This window comes from Pteronotus mesoamericanus, unplaced genomic scaffold, assembly GCF_021234165.1.
Source record: "Pteronotus mesoamericanus isolate MK-2021 breed Mesoamerican mustached bat unplaced genomic scaffold, CSHL_Meso_final contig_82, whole genome shotgun sequence".
In the NCBI taxonomy this organism is placed as follows: domain Eukaryota; kingdom Metazoa; phylum Chordata; class Mammalia; order Chiroptera; family Mormoopidae; genus Pteronotus; species Pteronotus mesoamericanus.
This window is the reverse complement of record NW_026555265.1, coordinates 7,141,732-7,168,012: the sequence shown is the minus strand read 5'-3', so window position 1 is coordinate 7,168,012 and position 26,281 is coordinate 7,141,732. Positions and strand designations below refer to the sequence as shown.

Below are 26,281 nucleotides of genomic sequence, written 5' to 3'. Positions count from 1 at the left end.
ATTTTTTTTTTAAAAATTCTGTTTTACAACTAGTTATGTTTTCTTAATAGAAGGAGCAATATATATGGACATGATTAAAAAAATCCAAACAGAATAAAACAGGGTAAATGAAAAGTAAATATTCCTCCCATTTTAGTAGTCCCCATTGTCAGGTTTCCTTTCAAGAGGCATCTACTGGGACCAGATGTTCTATATACTTTCAGCAATATTAAACACATATACATTAATTTGTTTTACACAAACAGAAGTACACTATCTATACTGATATGCACTTGCACCTTTTTTCTGAGTAAATCTTGAATATCTTCCTATAAGTGCACAAATATATTTTCTCTAGGTGTACCATAATTTTTAAACCAGTTTTATATTGATGGATATTAGGCTGTTTCTAGTCTTTTGCTATTAAAATAATGACACAATGATGATTCTTGCATGTGCGAGAATCTTTTCATGAATCCACATATATGTATGTTTATAAATATATACAAATTACAAGTATATAATTTATATTACATATAAATACATGTGTATGTAACAGGTATATATATATATGCTTATCTATGTCTATATTAAAATTACCTAGTCATGAGCTAGGTATAATATTTTAATAAATGATGTCCAAATGTCTTTTAAACAAGTAATACCAATTTACATCCTACCAACAGTTGATGAGGTGTTTGTTTTCCTTATCTTTGCTAATATAAACAAAAATAGAATCCCATAAATGTAATAGCATGTTTTCCACTAGGAGTTGAGCACTTACTCATGTTTTAAGCTATTTGCATTTCATTTACTACAAACTGTAGTCCTATGCTTCATTAATTTTTACTGGGTTGTTGGTCTTTTGCTTGCTGATTTTACGGTCCCCTTCCCGCAGTGGACACTTATAATCCCAGCACACATTTCACTCAACTTCTCAGTTGTGTTTGGCACAGCTAACGGCTCAAGTACTTTTTTACCAAGTACTCTTTTCCTTTGGCTTTGTTGACAGCACGCTCTCCATGCTCTCTAGTTGCTCTTTTCTATTCTCATTTCAAGTTTATCCTCCTCCACCTGGCCCCCCTTTAAAAAAAATGGGTGTCTCAAAATTAAAACAATATGAAAAGGTAGACAGTGCATGTTCCATCTTGTATATGCTGTGTGTTCCTTCTTCCTCTCCCCCTTCCATTTGTTCAATCACTTTTATTAGTTTCCAGGGAATTCTTCAAAAAATTTTTTTTGGCAATTAAAGCAAGTATAAATATCTAATTTTGTTTTTCGTATTTTCTTATGTAAAGGTAGCAGAATTATATTATTTTCTACCTAGCTTTATTATTATTAACAATATGTCTTGAGGGTTTTTCCCCATATGACTACATTCAGAGATCCTTCATTATTTTTACAGCTGCATATACCAATGACTCCTAAAGACATATGCTAATGAATTTTAAATCTATCTATCTATCTATCTATCTATCTATCTATCTATCTATCTATCTATCTCTCTATCTATCTATCTCAAGTCTAATACCTCTTCTGAGTTCCAGACTAAGATCCCACAACCTATTTCTTTCAATGTCACTCCTTCAGGAAAGATTTCTACTGCTTCCATTTGCTATATATGCTCCAAAAAATGCCTTATTTTTTTTCCTTTTATTTCTGATTGTAATGATAAATTTACATATATGGGTATTTGATTAAGTGTATTACTCTGAGAGGGTTGTAAACTCCTTGATGATAAGAACCAAATTTTTTTTTATTGTTGACCATTAATTCTATCCCCAACTGTTAGCATATAGTGCCAGGTACATAAAGTTTGTTCAATAAATGTTGAGTGAGTGTATAAGTGAATAAAGGAATGAGTTAATAGCAGAATACTCTTTCTTTACCATTATCTATTCTGTTAATCATTCTTAGGACATATTAATCATATTTGTAAATGATTTAAAACTAAGAGATTTAAAGAGTATCTTAAATGACAAAATCAGAATAAAAAAAATATGTACTAAATGATGGGGAACTTTAGTCCCCCAGGACCTCGTAAAGGTTTCTCACACAAAGTTGCTTAATAAGTATGAAATCAAACATAATTTTATTTTATTTTTCTTTTGTTTCTTCTTATTGATTCACTCTCAATGTCCCATATATTTAATATATTAGAATGATAAATACTACAAGAAAATTGTAGGAACCACCAAACTTTTTATAAAGTTATAGATTAAGAACTCTGATGTAGGATGTCCCAAAACTGAAGTAAGTCTAGTTCTTGAAGATATTTAGTATAAACATATATCTGAATGACCGAAGTTCTTGATATTATTTATCTACTTAAAAAACTGAACACAAATTTATGGATATCAAAAACTCTTTTGTGTGGAAGAGCATGCTGGGAAATTCCTTTCTACTAAAGAATATATACCTCTTACTGCTGGGTGAAGAGCACAAATTGAATGCTTTTATAACTGAGTAATAAGCTACTCAGTCTTGTTTTTAGCCAATACATCCAGTCGGCAACAAGATAGTGCTCCATCTTTAAAGAAAGCTAGCACTGTACTGAATAATACCTGGGACCAACTCTCAAATAAATAAGCCTCTTTCTATTTTTCCTCCTTTTCAGCAATCTGTGAAACTCCACCGTCTAGTTGAGTCACATAATAACATTACAGTCCCTGTATGTGGGAGAAAATGTAAGTATCATTAATTTATATCTATGTATTGTTTGTATGGAATCAGAAAAGTATTTAAATTTATATTTCTAATGGTTCCTACTACTCTCTTTTCATCGCTTCCTGTGCGTTTAATTAAAGAGATAAGAAACTGAAGTTCTTTTCATCTTAAAAAACCCCCAGGTTTATTGAGGTAAAATTGACATAGTATAAACTGAACATATTTAAAATATACAATTTGATAGTTTTGATGCTCCCCCATGAAATTATCACCAAGATAAAGATAATGACTATCCATTATTCCCCAAAGTTCGCTTGTGCTTGATTATAAATCTTCCCTTTTAACCTTTCTACCTATTGCCATCCTCAGGCAACCGGTTTGCATGTTTAGAATTTTGTATGAATGGTATTGTACAGTATGAATATTTTTGTCTTTCATAATATATTTTGGGTTAATTTTATTGGGATTAATGTTTATAAATATTTTAAAATTTATCCATTTTGTTAAGTATGTCAATAGTTCATTTGTTTTATTCCTGAGTAGAATGTCATTGTATGGATTGGTTCATTCATTCACTTGTTTATGGAAATGTGGGTTGTTTTCACTTCTTGGCTATTACAAGTGATGCCACCATGAACATTTGGGTTCAAGTCTTTGTGTGGACATATACTTTCATTTCTTATGGGAAAATACCTAACAGTAGAAAGGTAGATCATGTGATAGAAAAACGTTTAACTTTTGAAAAAAACATCAAATTGTTTTCCAAAGTGGTTGTACCGTATTATATTCCTACCAGCAATGACTGAGTGTTCCAATTGCTCCACATTTTTGCCAACACTTGATATGTTATGCTTTTTAATCTTAGCCTTTTTAACAGGAATATAGTTAAATCACATTGCTGTTTTACTTTGCGTTTTCCTAATGACCAATGGCATTGAATGCCTTTTCAATCATATGGTATTTGTCTTTCGCCACCTGGCTTATTTCACTTAGCATAATGCTCTCCAGATCCAGCCATGCTGTCGCAAAGGGTAGGAGCTCCTTCTCTCTTTCTGCTGCATAGTATTCCATTGTGTAAATGTACCATAGCTTTTTGATTCAGTCATTACAGACAGGAACTTAGGTTGCTTCCAGCACTTGGCTGTTGTAAATCATGCTATGAACATTGGGGTGCATAGGTTCTTTTGAATTGGTGTTTCAGGATCCTTAGGGTATAATCCCAGCAGTGGAATTGCCAGGTCAAAAGGCAGTTCCATATTTATTTTTTGAGGAAATTCCATACTGTTTTCCTCAGTGGCTGCACCAGGTTGCATTCCTACCAACAGCGTACTGGGGTTCCCTTTTCTCCACAACCTCACTAACACTTATTGTTTGTTGATTTGTTTATGATAGCCATTCTGACCGGTGTGAAGTGCTATCTCATTGTGGTTTTAATTTGCATCTCTCTGATGGCTAGTGATGCTGAGCACCCTTTCATATGTCTCTGGGACCTGTGTATGTTCTCCATGGAGAAGCATATGTTCAAGTCCTTCATCCTTTTTTAAATTGGATTGTTTGTCTGCCTGGAGTGGAGTTGTATGAGTCCTTTATATGTTTTGGGGATCAAATCCTTGTCCACGGTGTCATTGGCAAATATATTTTCTCATACATTTGGTTCCCTTTGCATTTTGCTGTTGTTTTTTTTTTGTAGCTGTGCAGAAGCTTTTTATTTTGATGAAGTCCCATTTGTTCATTCTTTCCTTTGTGTCCCTTGCTCTAGGGGACATATCAGTGAAAATATTGCTGTGAGGAATAGCTGAGATTTTCCTGCCTATGTTCTCCTCCAGAACTCTTATGGTGTTAAGTCTTTTATCCATCTTGAATTTATTTTTGCGTATAGTATAAGTTGGCAGTTGAGTTTCATTTTCTTACATACAGTTGTCCAGATCTCCCAATACCATTTGTTGAAGAGGCTATTTTTATTCCATTTTATGCTTCTGCCCCCTTAGTTGAATATTAATTGACCATAGAGATGTGGGTTTATTTCTGGGCTCTCTATTTTGTTCCATTGATCTATGTATCTGTTCTTATGCCAATACCAGACTATTTTGATTACAGTGGCCTTGTAATATAGTTTGATGTCAGGTATTGTGATCCTTCTTACTCTGTCCTACTCCTTCAGAATTGCTGCAGCTATTTGGAGTCATTTATGGTTCCTTATAACTTTTTGAAATCTTTGTTCTATATCTGTGAAATACGTCATTGGTATTTTAATAGGGATTGTGTTGAATCTATAAATTGTTTTGGGTAGTATGGACATTTTGATGATGATAATTCTCTCAATCCATGAACACAGTATATGCTTCCATTTGTTTGTATGTTCCTTAATTTCTTTCTTCGGTGTTGTGTAGTTTTCTGAGTACAGGTCTTTTAACTCCTTGGCTAAGTTTATTCCTAGGTACTTTATTCTTTTTTGGTTGCTATAGCAAATGAGAATTTTTTTCCTGATTTCTGTTTCTGATATTTTGTTGTTGGTGTATAAAACTGCCGTCAATTTTTAAATATTGACTTTGTATCCTGCTGCTTTGCCAAATTCACTTATTAGGTCGAGTAGTTTTTTGGTGAAGTCTATAGGGTTTTCTATGTACACTATCACAACATCTGCAAACAATGACAGTTTTACTTCCTCCTTTCCAATTTGGATGCCTTTTATTTCTTTTTCTTGTCTGATTGCTGTGGCTAGGGCTTCCAATACTATGTTGAATAGAAGTAGTAAAAGCAGATGTCCTTGTTTTATTCCTGACCTTAGTGGGAAAGTTTTTAGTTTTTGGCCATTGAGTATGATATGGCTGTAGGTTTTTCATATATGGCTTTTATTATGTTGAGGTATGCTCCTTCTACTTCCACTTTGCTGAGTGTTTTTATCATTAAATGCTTTTTCCGCATCTATTGATATGATCATGTGGTTTTTGTCTTTACTTTTGTTTATATGATGTATTATGTTTATTGATTTGCAAATATTGAACCATCCCTGCACCCCTGGTATAAATCCCACTCGATCATGGTGTGTTATCTTTTTAATATATTGCTGCATACAGTTTGCCAATATTTTGTTGAGGATTTTAACGTCTATGTTCATCAGTGATATTGGCCTGTAGTTTTCTTTCTTTGCTGTGTCTTTATCTGATTTTGGGATTAGGATGATGCTGGCCCCATAAAAAAATTTTGGTAGTTTTCCCTCTTCTTGAATTTTTTGGAATAGTCTGAGAAGGACAGGGGTTAGCTCTTCCTTAAATGTTTTGTAAAATTCTCCTGTGAAACTGTCTGGTCCAGGCTTTTGTGTACCAGGAATTTTTTGATTACCGCTTCAATGTCACCAGCTGTTATTGGTCTGTTCAAGGTTTCTGCTTCTTCTTGACTCAGTTTTGGAAGATTATATGTTTCTATAAATTTGTCCATTTCACCCCATTTATTAAATTTCTTGGCATATAGTTGTTCATAGTAATTTCTTACAAGCCTTTGTATTTCTATGGTATCAGTTGCAATTTCCCCTCTTTCATTTCTGATTTTGTTTATTTGGGTCTGCTCCTTTTTTTTTGGATAAGTCTGCTTAAAGGTTTGTCTATTTTGTTTGTATTTTCAAAGAACCAGCTCCTGGATTTATTGATCCTTTGAATTGTTCTTTTAGTCTCTATGTCATTTAATTCTGCTCTGACCTTGATTATTTCCTTCTACTTGCTCTGGGCTTTGTTTGTTGTTGTTCCTCCAGGTCTTGTAGATGTAGGGTTAGGTTGTTTATTTGAAATGTTTCTTTTCCAGGTAGGCCGGTATCACCATGCATCTCCCTCTCAGGACTGCCCTCGCTGTGTCCCATAAGTTTTGGACTGTTGCATGTTCATTTTCATTTGTTTCCAGAAACTTTTTGATTTCTTTCTTGATCTCACTATTGATGCATTATTTGTTTAATAGCATGCTATTCAGTCTCCACAAGTGTGAATATTTTTGAGTATTTTCCTTGAGGTTGGTTTCTAGTTTCAAGCCCTTGTGGTATGAGAAAATGCTTGATGTGATTTCAATTTTCTTGAATTTGTCGAGGCTTGCTTTGTGTCCTCTCATATGGTCCATGAAAATCTTCCAGGTACATTTGAAAAGAATGTGTATTTTGCTTCTTTGAAATGAAAGGTTCTATATGTATCAATTAAGTGCATTTGATCTAATGCATCATTCAGTTCCACAATATCCTTGTTGATATTTTCTTTGGAAGACCTATCCATTGGTGACAGTGGGGTGTTAAAATCCCCTAGTATAACTGTGTTACTGTCTATATCTTTCTTGAAGTCGTCCAAGATTTTCCTTATATATTTGGGTGCTCCTATGTTGGGTACATATGTTTACAATAGTTATGTCTTTTTGATGGATTCTTCTATTGAGTGTTATGAAGTGTCCTTCGGTATCTTTTTATGGACTATGTTTTGAAGTCTATTTTGTCTGATACAGGAATTGCTACCCTGGCTTTTATTCCCTGTCTGTTTGCTTGGAATATTTTTTTCTAACCTTTTACTTTCAGCCTGCGTGGGTCTTTTGTTCTGAGATGAGTCTCTTGGAGACAAGACATGTGAAGGTCATATTTTCTTATCCATTCAGCTACCCTATGTCTTTTGATTGGAGCATTTAATCTATCTAAATTTAAGGTTATTATTGATAGGTACTTATTCATTGCCATTTTACCTCCTTTGTACCTGTGTTCCTCTGTCTCTCACTCTTTTTCTTCATCTTCTTAAAGCAGTCCCTTTAGCATAACTTGCAAGGCTAGTTTGGTGGAAGTGGACTCTTTTAGCCTTCTTTTGTCTGGGAAGCTCCTTATTTTGCCTTCCATTTTAATTGAGAACCTTGCTGGATAGAGTAATCTTGATTGCAGTCCCATCATTTTCATTACTTGGAATATTTCTTGCCATTCTCTTCTGGCTTGTAGTGTTTCCGTTGAGAAGTCAGCTGCTAGCCTTATTTGGTTTCCCTTATATGTTACTACCTTTTTCTCCTTTGCTGCCATTAAGAGTCTCTCTTTGTCTTTGAATTTTGCCATTTTAATTATGATGTGTCTTGGAATAGGCCTCTTTGGGGTCTTCTTGATTGGGGCCCTCTGCGCTTCCTGGATTTGTGTGACTTTTTCTCTCTTCAAATTAGGGAAGTTTTCCATCATTACCTTTTCAAACAGGTTTTCTATCCCTTGCTATACTTTTTCTGGTATCCCTATTATATGGATATTATTACATTTTGTGCTGTCCTGCAGTTCCTTTAACCCCTCTTTGTTCTTTTTTATTCTTTTTTCCTTTTCTTGCTCTTTCTGGGAGTTTTTTTCTACCTTGTGCTCCAGCTTGGTGATTTGCTCCTCTGCGTCATCTAGCCTGCTTTTGATTCCTTGTACTGTGTTGTTCCATTCAGAAATTGTATTCTTCATTTCCTCTTGGTTCTTGTTGATTGTTTCTATGTCCTTTTTCATGCTGTATAGTTTGTAGTAAGTTCCTTGTAGCTTCCCTGTAGGTTTTGGTAATACTCACTGAACTCATTGAGTTTCCTTATAACCATTGTTTTGAACTCAATGTCTGAGAGTTGACTTGCCCTTATTTCATTTAGCACTCCTGAGAATTCCTCCTTTCCTTTTGAATAGGGTTTGTTATTTGTCTTCCCATTACTTGTGAGACTCTTCTTGTTTACTTCTTCTTCTTAAAATGCTCTGTTTTTACTCTCTGACTTTGTGATGTGACCTATGGTAGGAGACCTGTGAGACTCAGTGGTGCAGTCTCCTTGATTTCCTGAAATTGATGTTCTTGGGATGTCCTTTATGCTGTTTATGTTGGATTTCTAGATGGAATTGGGTTTTGATTGTTGTTGGGTCATTCTTTGGTAAGTCCTTCCCTCCAGCTGGTTGACTGAAGGTCACTCCACACACCACGTCTTGTATGCTGTTGTGCAAGTGCTGCTAGAACAAAACCACAAAGCCCAGGAAACAAATCCACATCTGCAAAAATAACTCCCCCTCCACAATCCCACTATCAGCAGCAAATGAACCAGTATTAATAAAGGTGTAAAGAGGTTAAGACTATTATAAAAAAGAGAGAGAATACGAGATGACCTACTGAAAGAAAAACGATTTTGAAAGGGTAGGGGAAGGAACACTAATAAGAGTTGGGAGTTGGAGCAATGGGAAGAGAGAAAGTAAAATTTACATCATGATTAAAAGAGAGAATGAAGGAGGCAGAATATGCACAAACTTGATGGACAAGAAATGAATGTTAAAAAGCTATGTAGTAAAAAAAATATCACAGGTCATGGAGAAGACCACAGTAGATTTCGTGTCAGTGGCCTCTAGTATTTATCACTGTTTTTTCTTTCTGGATCTGCCTCTGGTGATGTCAGGCGTTGATCCATTTGACCTTAGGCAGTCTGTTGGAGATGTCCTGGGACCTACTGTCTGTGGCTGTCTTTTACAGTTGTTAATCTAGTCCCTCTGCACTCAGCAGTCAGGCTTAACCACAAGGTGGGGCAGAGCCCCTCCAGGGGTCAGGGCTATTGCTTCCCCTCAGGCTGCTGCCACTGGGAGGCGAGTGGTCTGCCTGAGCAGGATGGCTGCTGCCACAGGGGGGACAGAATATTTTTTAAAGTTCTTCTTTTTCCCTGTTTGTGGTATATCATTAAGTATGCACAGTGAAACTATACTTTAAAAATCATATTTTAATAAATAAATAAAAACATGGGAGGCTTGACTTATAAAAAATCATATTTTAAAGTCACTCAAAATATTCCTTTTGTGTATGGTTAAACCATCAACATAATAGGTTTTTCACATTCATTTTGCTGTATACTTTAGTATTAGCTTTCCATATTTAATTTTGTGTTATTTTGTGTAGCTATCATATAAAATATATACATGACTTGGAAGTTAAATCTGTAAGCAGAAGATATTCAGGTGATTCTAGTTTCTATCACTTTTCTCTCTACCTTATGTACTCATTCTCTCTATAGCTATCATTTTTGTTTGTTTTTGGTTTATTCTTACATTAAAACATACAAACAAATTATATATAATATTTATACTGCTGTTTTTTAGATAACAGAAGTATAACATACACATTTAACTTTATTTCCTGGTGTGTATGCTTTACATTCTTACCTATGCTTCCTAGAGACCCTTTCATAGATATGTATATATTCATTCTTTGTTTCACCTGCATAGCACTGTCTTGTGTAGAGGAATCATTTACTCAATCAGTTCTCTACTGAAAGATTTTTTTTTCCAGTTTGTTACTATTATAAATAGTGCTGTAATAAAAAAGCCTTGTGCCTGTCTTTTCATACATTTTTTGGGTCTTTTCATACCTTTGCCAGTCTATCTTTGGTATAGACTTTGAGAATTGCTGAGTTACAGAATAAAAGCATTTGTACGTTGGAACAGATTGACAGCTGTCAGCGGGGAGGAGACAGGGGAACAGGATGAAATAAGGTGAAGGGATGAGCCAAAGAACATACATGCATAATTTAGGGACACAGAGAACCGTATCCTGGCGGCTGGAAGGGAGGGGCTGGGGCATGGGTGGTGGCAAGCAAAGGGGGGAGAATGGGGACATCTGTAATCATGTCAACAATAAAAAATAATAATAAAAATAAAAAATAAAAGATAGATATTGCCAAATTTCTTTCCTTAGACTTTGTACTAGTTGGCATTTGAACCAGAAATGGGTGGAAGTGCCTATTTTCTCACAGCTTTGCCAGTAGACTTTTAGATTTTTCTAATCAGATAGGTGAGCAATGTTATCTCTTGTATATTTTTCTTTTTTTCTTTCTTTTTAACTTGCAGATTTGTTGCAAGACTAGTTCAAATCCCTTTTTTTCCTGAGCTATTTGACAATAAGCTGCTGACATGGCTCCATAACCCCCCATACTTTAGTGTATGTTTCTTAAAGACAAGGACATTCTGTATAACTGGCAGTACAAACATTAACATGAAGTGAATATTGATATATTAATTCCAAAAAGTGCTTAGACCCATTCAAATTATACCAGTTGTCTCAATCATGTTCTTTATAGGAAAGGACTGAGGATTATACAATAATGTTATTTGCAATGTCTCTTTAATCTTCATTTTTTTTCCTTTGACTTTTATGACCTTGACTCTTTGATTTGGTTATTTCATAGAATTTCTCTCAATTTTGTTTTGTTTGGTGTTCCCTGATAGTTAAATTCAGGTTATGCATTTTTTTTTTAAGCTGGAGTATCACAGAAGTAACGCTGAGTTCTCACTGCTTCCTTACATGTGGTACATAATTTAAATTTGTCCTGTTACTGGTGATAATTAACTTGGATTACTTAAATAAATGGTGTCTGCCAGGTTTTTCTATTTTAAATGTACGCTTGTAATTAGTAGTTATTTCATCCTCATCCAATTTTTGCCCACTAGTTTTAGTATCCACTGATGTTCCTTAGCTAGAGTGTTTATTGCTTTGATAATTGCTATCTTTCCTTCTACATCAGTGGATTGCCATTTACATCTATATTACTTCTCTGTTGAAAACCATCAGTTTATACCATTGTCTTCAGTTCTATGAAAAACCACAGCGTTCATGCAAGTTTTATATTTGCCTATGTGTAACTTCCTTACTTCAGTGAGAAACCTGGATCCCACCAGCCCCTTTATATTTCATTACTGTGTCAGTCACTGGGATGTAAAGCAGCGTCCGTCTCTGCAGATACTCCCCTCCCCCACTCCTATGCGGGAACACCAACATACAACCCCAGGCCACTGCCGTCACGGGGGCCCCTCTCTCCCTCCTTGGGCTCTGAGGCTCTGCTCTGCTCCTGGCCATCCTTCTTAGGTTCCAACACCCACAGCACCGCCCCCATACCCCTAACACCCAGAGTCACTGCCACCCCCCCCCCCCCCCCGCCTCACCCAGGCGTCCCCCGCCCCGAGTCCCCCCCCCCATCCCCGCCCCCGCGTGGATGTCTATGTTGCTTAACCCCATAGCTTTGGGAATGAAAAAGGAAGGGAAGTAGTAAAGGAAGACAAGAAAGCAGGAAGGAAAGAAGGGATTTTCATTTACCATACTATGAGTAAGAATGAGCACCCTTTCAAATGTTTAACATGCCCCTTGAAATTGTGTGTGTGTGTACATGAAGTATTTGTTAACATTTCTATCAATTTTGCTATACAGTCATTTTTCACACATCTAATTTTTTTAGGAACTCTATTTATCAGGAATATTAACATATTGTCTATAATTTAAGTTTCAAACATGTTTTCTGAATTGGTTGTTAGTTTTTCTTTGTTTTTCCCTTTGCCACACAGTTTTTTTATTTCATGTAATTGAATTTATTGCTTTTTTTCTCATTATTTCTGGATTTTGAATCAATATTGAGAAATAACCTCCTTTTTTTAAAGTGTACTGTTTGCTTTTATACTGATTTCTAATTTAGGTAGGTGTTGGACTGTGTTTTTGTAGGAAAAGAAACTGACTGGACTCTATCTTCTCACACTTACAGCTGGAGTCAGAGAGCAGGAATCACGTCTCCTGGTCCCTGGAGATCTATTAATTTTGAAAGGGAACAAAGTGCAAATGCCATGTGATGCCATCCTGATTGATGGCAGCTGTGTGGTAAATGAAGGCATGCTGACAGGTGGGGTTCTTTCTCACTTCTTCAGCTTCCCCAGCTCTCCCAGGCTCCTCCTCTACTTGAATGACAATGGCAACTTGTAGGGCTGCTGCTAGCCCTTCCTATTCCGCAGCTCTCATGAACAGTTGTGCCCTGGATATGTCTGAGAGTTCCATTCAAAGCTGCTCTCTGCATACTAAGTTTGATACAGTGGTCACTTTTGAGTCTAGCATTCCCTTCTTGAACAAAGAGTTGTTACAACCCTGTCATTTTACTTTAAAAGACTGTAAAGATCATTAGATGTTTCAGAATGATCTGTGGCGTTTATGTTTGCTATTTTTATATAACATTTGTCTTCAGGTAAACTTGGAGGGTTTAAAAACAATTGAGAACATCCTGAAAACCACAGAGCTAAATTCAAGCTCTTCCTAGCTTGGCTTGAAATGATGAAAAGGTTCATGATGCAGGATTTGACAGACCTGAGTGTTTTGGACTTCCTGTATTTCATTTTTAAATAGATGCTGGAGCGGGGAGGGTCCTTAGAAGTTATTGCACCTCATTGCTCTTAAAATTGTGATACAGAGAGGAGAAGTAACTTGCTCAAGGTCACAGTGCTTTGAATTATCACTCACATATGCATTATTAGGAGGTGTTGTGCCAATATTTCTGTAAGATAAAGAAGAATCATAAAGTCTGTGAATATGCAGTGACATACTGTGATTCCCATTAAAGTCCAAATCAAATCCATTTCTCTTGGGCAGACCAGAAAGGTGTGAAATAGAAACAAACACACACCTCTCTCCTATGTTAACTTACCAAAACAAACCAAAAAAAGCAAAGAAAACAAGGCAGTCTGGTTCTTTTCTTTAAGGAATCGATACATTTATAAACGCCCCTAGTGCTCAGACCTTTGCCACGCCAAGTACCGTTTTCCTAATGAAAGTGGCCTTATTATACTGGAACAAGTGTCTGATTCTGTGCTGCTCACTCTGCAAAGACCAGCGGAAGGCTTTCCAAGCTTCCTTCCTCAGAGGCCGTTGCTACTTCGCAACTTCATTTACAACTTTGTTTGCTACCTGTATTTGCACTTCAACCCCCTGCTACCTACTCCTCCCCCTGCACTGGCAAAAGCCTCTAATCCCTCAATTGCCAAATCCAATGGATTCTTTAAATTTCTCATTTCATTGACCTCTCTGCTGCTAGTGATTATTCCCATCATCTCTTTCTTCTGAAAACTCCCTTCTCCCTAACTTTCCAAGATAACGCTGTCTGTCCAAGTTCTTCTAACACTAACTACACTGTTCAGCTTCCTGTGGTGATCCTCTTCCTCCATCTCTTTGATTTTTGCTGCTATGTCCTGGACCTTTGCTCTTTTCACCCTACACTCAGTTCCCAAGTAATCTTTTCATTGCCTTTATTGCCAGCTCTAAGGCGATAAACTCTGACCAAACCTCTCCCCCGGCCTCCAGACCCAAATCAATTTCTAGCCAGCTACAAGGCATCTCAATAGTGTCATTCCACATGGATCTCCAACTCGCAGTGGTCAAAAGGCAATTCCTTATTCCTCCTATAATCCCTAAATTAATAATTAATGGCACCCTCCACTCATTCTCCCAGTCAGAAACCGGGAAGCTGCTTTAAATTCCTCCATCCCTCTAACCTGTCAAAATAAAAATATCCCCCAAGTTTTGTGGCTTTTTACTTCTTAATTTCCAAAATCCAGCACTTCCTTTCTACCCCCACGGCCAACTGCCATATTTCACACCTCACCTGCTCCAGTGGGGGTTTTTGTGATCATTCTCCTACTTAGTGTCCAGCCTCCAGCCTCACTAGACTTTAGACAGAGTGTACTCTCTTCTGCATTCATATGTTTTCTCTTCTAAATAAAACAGTTACACATCTCCTCACAGTGTCCATGGGAAAACATTTAAACTCTGAAACATGTACACTTAGGGCCCTCCAAGCTTTGGCTCCTACATAGCTCTCGTGGCCCTTTATTCCCAACATCCCACTCTCTAGACTGCGCACTTTGCTATTCCCTACATCGTTATTTCCAGCTTATTTCAGCATCCAGGTTTGATTTTGTAAAACTCATAGTATTTATAACATTTATATTTATTTGTTCACATGTATGTGTCCCTCTCTGGAGCATGGACTTCTTAAAAGCAAGCACTCTGTGTCTCCTTGTATGCCAGTATCTAGGGTTGTCCCTACTACAAGGCAGGCTCACCACAAATGCTCTACTATGGGGTGAATGAGTGTGTGCAGGACTGAAATGAATGAAGGCATCTCGCCTCACAAAATCTGTTGCTTGTTTTCTGTAGGAGAAAGTATTCCAGTCACTAAGACTCCATTACCCAAGATGGATAGCTCTGTGCCCTGGAAGACACAGAATGAAGCAGATTACAAAAGGCACGTCCTCTTCTGTGGAACAGAGGTTATCCAGGTCGCGGGAGCTTGCTCTGGGGCCGTGAGAGCAGTGGTACTGCAGACCGGTTAGTGAGCATCTCTTCCTTTGTTTTGCTCTTTTAATAAAATGTTTTTGTTCAGTTTGTCTGGTGTCTTAAATTTATTAGGTAAGAAGCAGTATTTAGATATCAAACCAAATATATTAAATCTATATATTTTAAATGTGAATTGAACTATAGCATATGCCTTTTGAAAATAATACTGATGACAATAATCACTATTTATGTGCTTTGTAGTTTATGAACCATTTGCACATGTCATACTTGCAGAGCCAAGAGCCCTGCTGTCCCTCCTTTCTGCATGCGTAGTAGGAGGCCCACACAATTCAAGTGAACTTGAACAAATCATACAGCCAGTAACTGGCAGAGCAGGACCTGGAACTCAGGTCTTCTAACCTCAAATCCCAAATTCTTCCTAGGTAGGATTAGAAACTGAAAACTTGACATTAAAAAGTATTAGAAATTGAGTCCATCAGTACTAACCAGACCATTTAGTTTAAATTCGAGTGACTTTTGTGTATGTGCATTCTCATGAGTTGTTTCCTTGAAAGGAAGCTACATTTGGGAAAGCCACGCTCTGTGCCCAGTATAGGCTTTCCTATCTCTGGGATGCATTGAAATTGAAAGTGTAGGGAGGGAAGGTCAGAGTAATAGGCTATGAAATACATATTTCCATTCTAGCCCTTAGATATTTTCCCAATTATCCTGTAATCGCATTTGGGGTTAAATACTGTTTAAAATGTCTCTAGAGAAAACAAAGGCAATGTTGAGGTATAGAAGACCACTAGCAGTAGGACTTGTCATCCTAAGAGCTGGGACGTGTGTTTACCACTTCAGGATTCAACACTGCAAAAGGGGACCTTGTGAGATCCATTCTGTATCCCAAGCCGATGAATTTTAAGCTCTACAGGGATGCCATCAGTTTCCTCCTATGCCTTGTGGGGACCGCCACCATTGGGATGATCTATACTTTGTGTGTCTACGTGCTCAGTGGGGTAAGCTGCTTTTGGTCTTTTCCTACAAGCACATATACACTCACCCATGCCTGTTTCATACTCTGCATGTTGGCCTTAACCGAGATTGTGGTTTACCAACCTGGAAAACCAAGACAAACACTGAAAATGGCCTGTATACTCTCAGCCCTGCAATATAAGCAGTTGATCACCAAGGTCCATAATAACAATGAGATCTAATGGGATAAAACCTGTTGTTTATAGAGATAGCAACATGCTTCTACTCTTGCACACTATTTCCTTACACTATTTAAAACTGAGACTATATCTGTTCCAATAATATAGTATTTTGTAGCTACAAAATGAAGAACTTTAATTAAAACCAGACACTCAATGTGTTGGTGAGGGTACGTGGCAAATTGGTATGTGGTTTTCTACTGGTAGCATATAAATCATTACAAGCCTTTTTATTGCACTTTGACAAAACATTGAAATCATATTCATACCTTTGACCCATATGTGACCTGCTCATATTATTTCTAGAAATTTGACCTAAAGAAGTAAACAAAAGGAAGGAAAAAGTCATATGCACAAAGCTGCTGATGACCAATTTATCTGTAATAGTGAAAGAGGGATGTATCTTCCAGGAACCCGCTGGAGAGGTGGTGAAGAAAGCCCTGGATATTGTCACAATTGCAGTTCCTCCTGCTTTACCTGCTGCCCTGACCACAGGCATTATCTATGCTCAGAAGAGGCTAAAGAAGAGGGGCATCTTTTGCATCAGTCCCCAGAGGATCAATGTATGTGGGCAATTAAACCTCGTCTGCTTTGACAAGGTATGTGAGTATCAACCTCATTCTCATCCCCCCTTTTATCACCATTGTCATCAGGGATAGTTGCTTTACACTCTTGTGAGACAGAAAACACAAGATGTGGGTATCTGACTTCACTTTATCCCTGATTGTCTGTCTGACCTAGGAAAGATATGCCTCTTGAGCACTTAGATTCTGGGGTTTAGAGAAGGAACTGTAGGCACTGCCTTAGTGAATCTTTTAGGATCTTTCCAGCTCCAATAGATGATGAAATGCAAATAATTAAAATAGCATCCTGTCTATTGTCAAAACCCCCAGAGAACAAAATTTAAACTTTTTACAATACTATGATTACTGCTGTATCTCTAACGTTAAGAATATTGCCTGGTGTAGTCAGTGCTCAATAAACTCTGAATGAATGAATGGATGAATGAATGAATGGAAAAGGAAGACTTTGTTTAACCTTCCTATGAGACTTGGTTACACTAAAACCTCCATCAAACCTTTACTATATTTTCCCATCTGCAGTATATTGCTTATAGTTATCCTTGATTATACAGCAGTTACTCCCAGCCAGTCTCTTATTCTGCCTTCTCTTGAAGGTATTCTAGCCTGTGTACACTTATGCTGGGGTGAAGGTGGGAACTATGAGAGGATAAGGTGGAAAAGAAGGACAATTTTGTGCTTGGGTCTTAATTTATAAAGGTGACTGAGCAATGACAAGGAAAGGTCAGGGCTGTTCAATGAGATGTTTAACATTACAGTCCCCTAGAAAAAGGAGGCATAGCTTACCGTGCAGGTCCACAGGAAGAATGCTATGTTTTGATCAGACAGCAAAAGCAGGAGGGAGAAGAACAATTAGAGCATGGCCTTTATTGGGATTTTTGCAGGAAATGCAAGACAAGGCAGGGTAAACAACTGACAATGGGATAGTTGAATGATTTTGGTGAGCTTTGGGCTACAGAGGCGGCTCCTAGGTGTCTGGTGCCTAGGTCTGGGATGATTAAGGAAGAGAAATGACTATCGCCTGGGGGAATGTGGCCACATACAGGAAGTTTGGCTACACATTGGTTAGTTTGCATGTCAAAGACATGCTCTTGCCTGAGCCCCTTTCTATTTTTCTAAGAATTGCCAGCCCCAGAGAGGCAGTCTCTCTCCAGTTAGAAATGTTTTTTAAGATGTCAAAACATCACAATATAGAAAATTAAAAAATATGTACAATACAAAGACCTTGTAGGCAGGAGAATAGGGGCAAAGGCACAGAGTCCGAAGAGCAGTAGAGTGTGGGTTGGCCAGAGCTGGACATTAGTAAAGGGTGGGGGCGTTCACAGACCTTGAATGTGTGGCTAAGAAGTTTTTACATACCCTTTTGGCAGTGGGGAGCCATTAGAAGTTTTTATTTTTACTGTTGATTTTTCTTTTATTGTGGTGAAATATATATAACATGAAATTTACCATTTTTCCCTTTATCAGTAGCTTTAAATGCATTCAAATTGTGTACAACCATCATCACCACCCATCTCCAGAACTTTATTCTCCGTCCCAAACATAAAATCTGTACCCATTAAATAGTACACTGAAGGTTTTTGATAGCAGAAAATTAATGAGATCAGCGCTGTATTATGAAATTGTTGGACTGTCAAGAACAGATTGTCCTTGGAATATCAGAAGTTATGTGCCTGGGGCACGACTACCCACCATGACCTGCCCAGTTAAGAATTTATGATCAGATCACCTGTGAGGTTACTTTGCAAGAATCCCTTTATGATCCAGAGTACCTTGGACTAAATGCACTGTAGTTTCCCTTTTCCCAGAATTCTCTATGTCCTCATGGAAACTAATAATAGAAACATTTTAGCTTTGGCTTTGGTGAGCAGTGTTTGCCAGGGTAGCTTCATTTAATTCCACCTCTTAAATACTTTCACTAATACTCTGTGCTAAAACATATATGTTTTCTCCCACCCCAGCCCCTGCCATATGCTCCACAGAAACAAAAGGTTAATATTGCTCTTTGCCACCATTTCAGCATTGTTTTGTGATCAAACTTCCACCATAAGGAAGGATGCTTTATTTATGAGATCATATCATCCTTGGACTCAGAAAAAGAAAGAGGATGGGAGAGATAATTGTGACCAGAATTTGAATATGAAATACATAAAAATTATGAGTAATTATCATTACTATTAGCTCTTACTCTATGCCAGACATTACATTAAGCTCCTCATGTGTATTATCTCATTTAATCTTCACAACCACCATATATGATTATAGCCATGTTACAGGTAAGGGCTTGACGTTTAGAGGAATTCAATAATCTGCCCAGATGACACAGCTGGTGTTTTAAACCAGAGAAGCTCTTCAACATCATACTGCACCAAGAGAAATGCCAAGCACCTTTCAACCAAATATGGATCATATAACAAACCACTTCTGTAGAACAATACAAAATTCTTCTACTCCCATTACTTCTGGTGACAGACTTTTCACTTCTGCTAGAAAAACTGGGACTTGCTCATATTTAGCTCTTAGAGGCTTACCAAAAACCTTCCCATTCATTTCGTCTGCCCTTAGAACCTCAAAACAAGCTTCTGAAATATGTAAGGCAGATATAGCTTTCTTTCTTTTATTGCTGAGAACACTAAAATATAAAGAGATTAAGTGCTTGTTTGTCATACAACTGGTATAAGCTCATCAAATCTTCCCCCAGAAGTCCAGATACCCATCTTACTGTGTTCTCGCTTCAAGTGGTGATGCCGTTTAATTTTGTGGTGTATGTTTTTCTATTAAAATATACCTTATTAGTCTTTACAATGGGGTGCTAGGTCTTCCGAATAAACTGAGTTCTTGTTTCTGTTTAGACAGGCACCTTAACAAGGGAGGGCTTGGATCTCTGGGGAGTCGTGCCCTGTGACAAGAATGGGTGAGTACTGTCGACCTAAAAACATCTAAACCTGTAGAAAAGTTTTACACGAGTTTATTTGAGCCCAAACTAATGACAATTGCTTGGAAGCAAGATCTCAAATGCTCTGGAGAGTGACAGTTTTGCAGTTTTCTTTTATGCATTGAAATTAAGGACAGAACATAGGAAGACTACATAAAGGTGAGAGCAGGAATTGGATTACAGGATAGTTCACATGATTTTGTGTTCTCGTGAGGGTGGTTGCTTCAAAGGCTTATTTCAAAGGTACATTAACCTAGGTGCACAAAAACAATGAGCAGGGCTTGCTTAAGGCAAAGATAAACCTTTTACTTAAGAAGTTATGTGCCTGGGGCATGACTACCCACCATGACCTGCTCAGTTATGAATTCATGATCAGATCACCTGTGAGGTTACTTTGCACAGAATCTCTTTATGATCCAGAGTACCTTGGACTAAATGCACTGTAGTTTCCCTTTTCCCAGAATTCTCTATGTCCTCATGGAAACTAATAATAGAAACATTTTAGCTTTGGCTTTGGTGAGCAGTGTTTGCCAGGGTAGCTTCATTTAATTCCACCTCTTAAATACTTTCACTAATACTCTGTGCTAAAACATATATGTTTTCTCCCACCCCAGCCCCTGCCATATGCTACACACAGACTCAGGAGATGAAGGAGAAGTTTTGACACAGCATTCAAACGCTTGCTAAAATATAATTTGCAGTCAGCCCATTAGTCAGGGGCCTGAATTTGGCCTAGTGTTACCTAATTCAGACAACACTAGGACACGGTCCCTCAGGGAAGTAACATTCCTCGAACAAACTGAAGCCTTTCAGTGTGCTAGGAGGAAGGACACCGTGCTCACTTGTGTACCCTGAATTTCGGTAGGAGGAACATCTGTGGAATTGGAGCTGGGGTACCCATTTTCCTTGGTACTCTAGTTCTGAGAACTTGACCTTTTGGTGGCCTCTGGACTCCTCAATTTCGGCAGCTTTCAGCGCCAGGCGGTGAAACCTGGCACAGGCTCTCCGGAGGCCCTCTTGCGGCCACGCCTGGATTTACCTCCTTGCCCGCTTCCCCCTCTCCTACAACCTGCATTGTGATCTGAGCAGGAAACATTTGACATTTACTTTTTTTCTTTTTTCTTTTTTTTTATGAAGGTATTTCTCACTTACAAACTAAATCACAAAACATTTTATTCATAAAAGATCCATAGCACTTCTTCTGGATTATGTCGATGACATATAATTTATCTATAAAATATTTTAATTACAGGTATTTAATAGAGTTTCATATTAAAACACGAATATAAAATATTTATGAACAACTCTATTTCCTGGGTTAAAAAAATTAACCTTGGTACTGCTAAACATGTTGGTCTATAGAAGGAGCCCTTTATAAATATAAACTCTCTAAAGTTCTTTTCATTTTCCCTTGAAGGTAGATTTGGATATATACCTGTTTTCCTTGTTTGTTAATATTTTTCTGTGTCAGCTTATACAAAATATGTATGCATTTATTAAACTATTTGAGCATCTTGAGAGCAGTATTTTCTTACTTATATTCGTGCCTCTCATGCTGTAGCACTATACAAGGCACACATAGATGAACACTATATGTTTGTTCATCTAAAATTAACTAAATCTGTCGCATCTTTTGAATGCTATCCTACTTAGTGAGTTGACATCAAACATATTTATCAAACATTTTATTTCTAAATGTTACTTGTCACATTTAAATAAAATAATTAAGATGATATTTAGGTTATTGATTAATAGGCCCATTACTCTTTATTCCTGACTTCCTTCAACATGCTGAAAGCTGGATTCAGATGAATAAAAGAACAATTTGAAAACATTTTTTAATTACCAGTTTTAATTTATAACATGAGAGAAAGCAGATTCAATTCTAGGTAAGAGATTAGTACCTGACTTATAGGCTATTAAATATCTCCTTATAAAAGGTGAGCTCCAGTAATTCTCACCTTTTCCAAAAAGAGTTTGCTCAATGTGTCAGATATTTAAAGAACTATTGGAACAGTACCTGGGCTACCTGAACTTGATAAATCACAAGCATTCAAGGAAAAATACAAGGACAGGATTACAGAGAGTTTTATTTTTTTGTGTGTAAACCAGAGTCACTCAATCTCAAAAATTCAGAATTATGTATTCAGAATTACATACTGATGCCTGGGTGTGCCATCTAAAAAAAAAGATCCCTTTTCTCCTCTTCTGTGTTTGCTTTCTGGTGTGAGCTTAAGCTTCTGTGTTAATCACACTGCTGGTGATGTCTTCCTTTTACTTGTTTACTAAAAACCAGGGGCCTCTTGTAAACCACTAAGGTAACTTAATCCTTTAATATGTGGTTGAGCAGAAGTAATGCCTGCTTGAGTGTGGTTGGCAGGGTAATAATATGGGTATAATAATTTATAGTTTTAATATGAACATTTCACCTAAAATGTCATATGGTATGCTTAACTGTGATATTGTTATGTTACAGAATTACATACTTATGAATTTGTAATAAAAAGGGGCATTATTTGTGTTGGACCCTGTATAATAGTAGATATGATCAACCAGGTCAGTAATCAGCTGAGAGGTTTTGAACTCAGAGAAGCCTGAGGAAGGTGGCCAGGAAGAAATGTGGCTGAGTTATGAGTTAACAATGTAATGTGGTTGCTTTCAAGAACAAAAGGCTGAGCAACCTAAGGCAGTATTTAAAGAAATGTAGTGTCCATATCATAAGAAATAATAGTCTGGTCCTGAAGGAGCCATTCTAAGGCAAAGAACAAATAAAAACTTTTCCAAGAAAGTAACTAGAAAGGTGAGTGGTCTGGAGACTGTGTGTTGAAGGCACAGCTGGAGGTTCCTGTGCAACCGTAGGGGAAAGGAGGATAAGAGGGTGTTCCAGTGAGCTGGTCCACAGAAGCTGACATGTGGAGGAAGGAGAACAAATAGATTCTGACTGGCTCCGAGGAGTATGGTTTGTCTCAATGCAGGAAACATCTTCCTCATAGGATGAGCTGCTCTGAGCCATACTGTGCTATATGCTTAAGAAGGGACTGACAGCAAGGTTGCAGAGGACAGTCCTCCCGTGGGCCAGAGGCTGAATTTGATGACTTCAACGCTGCATCCGTGACAGCACACTGCATGTGACGTTTGAGTTGTATGTCAGTAGGGTTTAGATGAAGCCACTTTCTAAAGGAAGAGATGGTGATGATGGTTGCAATACGGACACTGCACGGTGAATGCCAGGGTGGAAGAGGAGAGTGCAGTGTCCCTTTAAAAAATATTTTTTTTAGGGTTTATTTCTTTACTATGGTCTGCCATACTACTTCCAGTACCAACTCATTCGTTTATTCACTCATCCATTTGTTGACTGTGTAATGTTGGTCAAACGTCCAACATGTTGGAGAGATACAGGAGACATAGCCCTGCCCTGAAAGATTAATGAAGGAGACAACGGGCGTACACGGTCACAGCATGAGTGAGGCTCTTCTGACTCACAGCACCGGAAGTGAAGTAGTCTGGTAGTTGGAGCGGGAGTAGATGTGCTTAGAATTAAGGCTGATACTTCTACTTTCTTCCATACCTCTGGAATTAAATCTGTGTCAGAGAAAGAGTAGGAAAAGAGGGAAGAAAGAGCTTGAAAGACCCTCAAAGACCTTTCTCATACTCACTGAACTCATGTGAGGATGATGGCTGCATGAAACACTGCTGGGGGATCTGGAGAGTGGGTGTGTGATGTAACAAAGCACATTAAATCGCTTTTGAAAAAGTCCCCTCCAGGAGCTGCATTCTGGCCTGGGGGCATAGGACTGAAGCCTTTTCCCTTGTGTCCTTTAGCTTCCAGGAAGTCCACAGCTTTGCCTCGGGCAGGGCTTTGCCGTGGGGCCCACTGTGTGCCGCCATGGCCAGCTGCCACTCTCTGGTTCTTCTCGATGATACCATCCAGGGAGACCCTCTGGACCTCAAAATGTTTGAAGCTACTACCTGGGTAAGCCTCTGGTCTGCAGAGAATCTAAGAAGCTTTCTCCATGCCTAAGCACCGCAGGTTTTATCGCTGATACTCAAAACTCACAAATTGTGAGGGCTCCATCATGGAGAACATAAAGTGGTGAGAGACAAACCCGCCTGAGCCTGGTTTCCTCCACGATAGGAAACCGGCGTATCTCCCTGATAGGGTTATATTGATTAAATGTAGTGGTGCCCTTAAGAAATTCCTGGCACATGTTATAGGCTCGCATGCATTAATTAATTATAAATATCATATATTTTTTCAAATTTTCAGATTGTGGTACGAGCAATGCCTGGTTTCAAAGTTTTCTGCAACATGGGGATTAGAAAACATCACTGTGCCCCGTGCTTAGGGTAACTCATTGTTACAGGAGTTTAGTTCCTATTAATATTGTATTGACTTTGTTTCTAAGACTGGACGCAATAGGAAGGAAAGCATGAGCGCTGTCATTGAGACTTTAAAGTGGATTCAAGAGCAAGCGGTTCTGTTCAGGAGAGGAGTGTGGCTCTGCCAGTGGTGCTGGTTTCGGCTCTGCTCTAACTGCCAGCTTGACCTTGGGATGTCAGCTCTCTTGTTGGGGCTTGGCTCCCACGACCTTAAAGTGAGGGGGCAGAGTAGACCAGCAGTGCTCACCTAAAACAAAACAAAAAAGCTGGAATCTTTTCTTAAAAGGAAGTTTTATTCAGAAGTACATTATACAAACCAAATAGTTGGAGTTGATCTTGTTGAGATGGGGAATAAAGGTCAAGCTTAGGGAACATGCATCCCCACCTATTCAGCCAGAAGCCCAACCTATGCCTGGCAGCTGGGTGCAACTCCGGACCCCTCTGATACATGTGTGAGCCCCGCGGAAGGAGACGATCCTTAGGGTCCCTTCTGAGTAGGACATGTTCTGTAGTAGACTGATACAAGTTTGCCAATCTTTAATCCTTCCTGCATTACTGTTTCTCTATCTTTAAGTAGGGATTGTAATTTCTTCTCTGAGATTTTTTTTTTCAGCCACTCAATGATATGATTACAAAGGATTTTGACATCTTTTGGTAAAAGATTCCTCTGACTGTAATTTAGGGTCATCATTGTAGCAATTACTGAGTGTTTATTGAACATCAACCATGTATATCACTGTCCCTGCTGTGCACACCCTGAGAACCAACAGTCTGAGTTACCATATATTTGCCATGTATAATGTGTACTTTTTTGCCCAAATTTCTGAGGGAAAAATAAGGATGTGCATTATACATGGGTAGCACCTGAAATGCCTTGTAGCTTTCTTGGTGTTTTGTAATTATTTGTTCCATAAAATTTCCTGTGTCATGATATGTTAAAAAAATTAATGCTAAAATCGCCTTATAATACAAAAAAAAGTATCTAAATATAAATAAATAAGAAATTGAATTAAAAATGTAAAATAAAAGATTTATTCCCTGAAAGTTTGGGCCAAAAATGTGGGTACACATTATACATGGCAAAATACAGCAGACAGAGGAAAGAGCAAGAACAGCCATGAACTCCAGGGAAAGAAAGACTGTAAGGTGCTTGCCTCATGCTCACTGTTTTCGAGTCAGGCTCTTCAGAAGCAGAGATTAAGCGCTTTATACAGCACACTCCGACAGAGAAAGCAGGATAAATTGCATGAATAATTCAGAAGGGTCTGATCTTTGAGTTCTACAGCATTTTCAATGCATTGTTTTTTTCCTGTGGCGAAATAAGATTGGTTCACCTCCATCTATCCAGGGGAGGAGAGCCGAGGATACATTGATATGGCCTGAGGATTTTCTCAGGGGGAGGGTTTGAGCATAGTATCAGGCAATGAACAAGAAATAAATCTCTGCAATGAAAATATTCCATTTGTGAAACAGGAAATGGCTATTTCTGGGAACAATGTTCACGTCACGGGAGTGCCAGCACACGCCATGGTCGTTAAGCCCTGTAACACCAGCCAGGTAAGCCTTGTCTGCTCCTCCCGCCACAACACCCAACCTCGAGGGGACAGCCCCGGCAGGCCCATAATTTTGAAAGGTCCCAGATGTGTCTTCTTTGAATCCCACATGAGAAAGTTAATGAGAACTTGTTTCCTTTATTTGCTATCAATCAATCAATCAATCAGTATTTAAAAAAAAAAAAAGGATCGAGGGAGGAATAGTTCATTCCCTGTAGGTAGAATCTATGTTGGTGTGTCACTCTCTGTTCCCCATCCCTCAACCAGGTCCCAGTGGAAGGAATTGCAATCCTGCATCAGTTTCCATTCTCGTCATCGCTGCAGAGGATGACAGTCGTTGTCCAAGAGATGGGGGGTGACCGGCTGGTGTTCATGAAAGGTGCACCAGAGACAGTGGCCAGCTTTTGCCAACCGGAAACAAGTAAGCAAACAGACTTGTACTACATCTGGCTAATTGGTAGTTCAAGCCCAAATGTGCACCCTCAACACTTGACCTAAGAATCCAATTGCCTATTGCTCATTGCCAGCGGGATGACTCATTTACATCCCAAACTATTCAATACTAAAACCAGGATTATATTTCTAACTTCCTGTATTTCCCATCGTGGCAAACAACACTCCCATTCTCCACCTTCCCAGGATTTTATGTTCTTCCCAGAATTGTCCCTCATCCTCCTTGTCTTTGTCTTGCCGGCTGCTAATCCATGACCCTGTCACTCCATCGGCTCAGGCCCTCATCCCTTTATGGGATCACTTTAATAGTTGGTGAACTGACCCCCTCCCTACTCCTTTCACCCTTTTGAGCTCTGACTAGATTGGTTTTTCCATCACATAATATAACTATGTTGTCACTTTCTACTTTTCTTCTTTTGGTTGCTTCGCAGACTCCAGGAAAATATTG

The 26,281-nt window shown here is 38.3% G+C and overlaps 1 protein-coding gene across 1 annotated transcript in view; it reads left to right on the top strand.

Annotated features, from left to right (window-relative positions):
• Positions 1-26,281, top strand: part of ATP13A4 (ATPase 13A4) — a 122,677-nt gene that overhangs the window by 59,043 nt on the left and 37,353 nt on the right. The window contains exons 8-16 of the mRNA XM_054585138.1: positions 2,597-2,666; positions 12,163-12,297; positions 14,598-14,768; positions 15,579-15,736; positions 16,342-16,530; positions 19,365-19,426; positions 23,270-23,420; positions 25,301-25,384; positions 25,648-25,801. Coding sequence (XP_054441113.1) covers positions 2,597-2,666; positions 12,163-12,297; positions 14,598-14,768; positions 15,579-15,736; positions 16,342-16,530; positions 19,365-19,426; positions 23,270-23,420; positions 25,301-25,384; positions 25,648-25,801 — 1,174 coding nt within the window. The remainder of the gene's footprint in view (positions 1-2,596; positions 2,667-12,162; positions 12,298-14,597; positions 14,769-15,578; positions 15,737-16,341; positions 16,531-19,364; positions 19,427-23,269; positions 23,421-25,300; positions 25,385-25,647; positions 25,802-26,281) is intronic.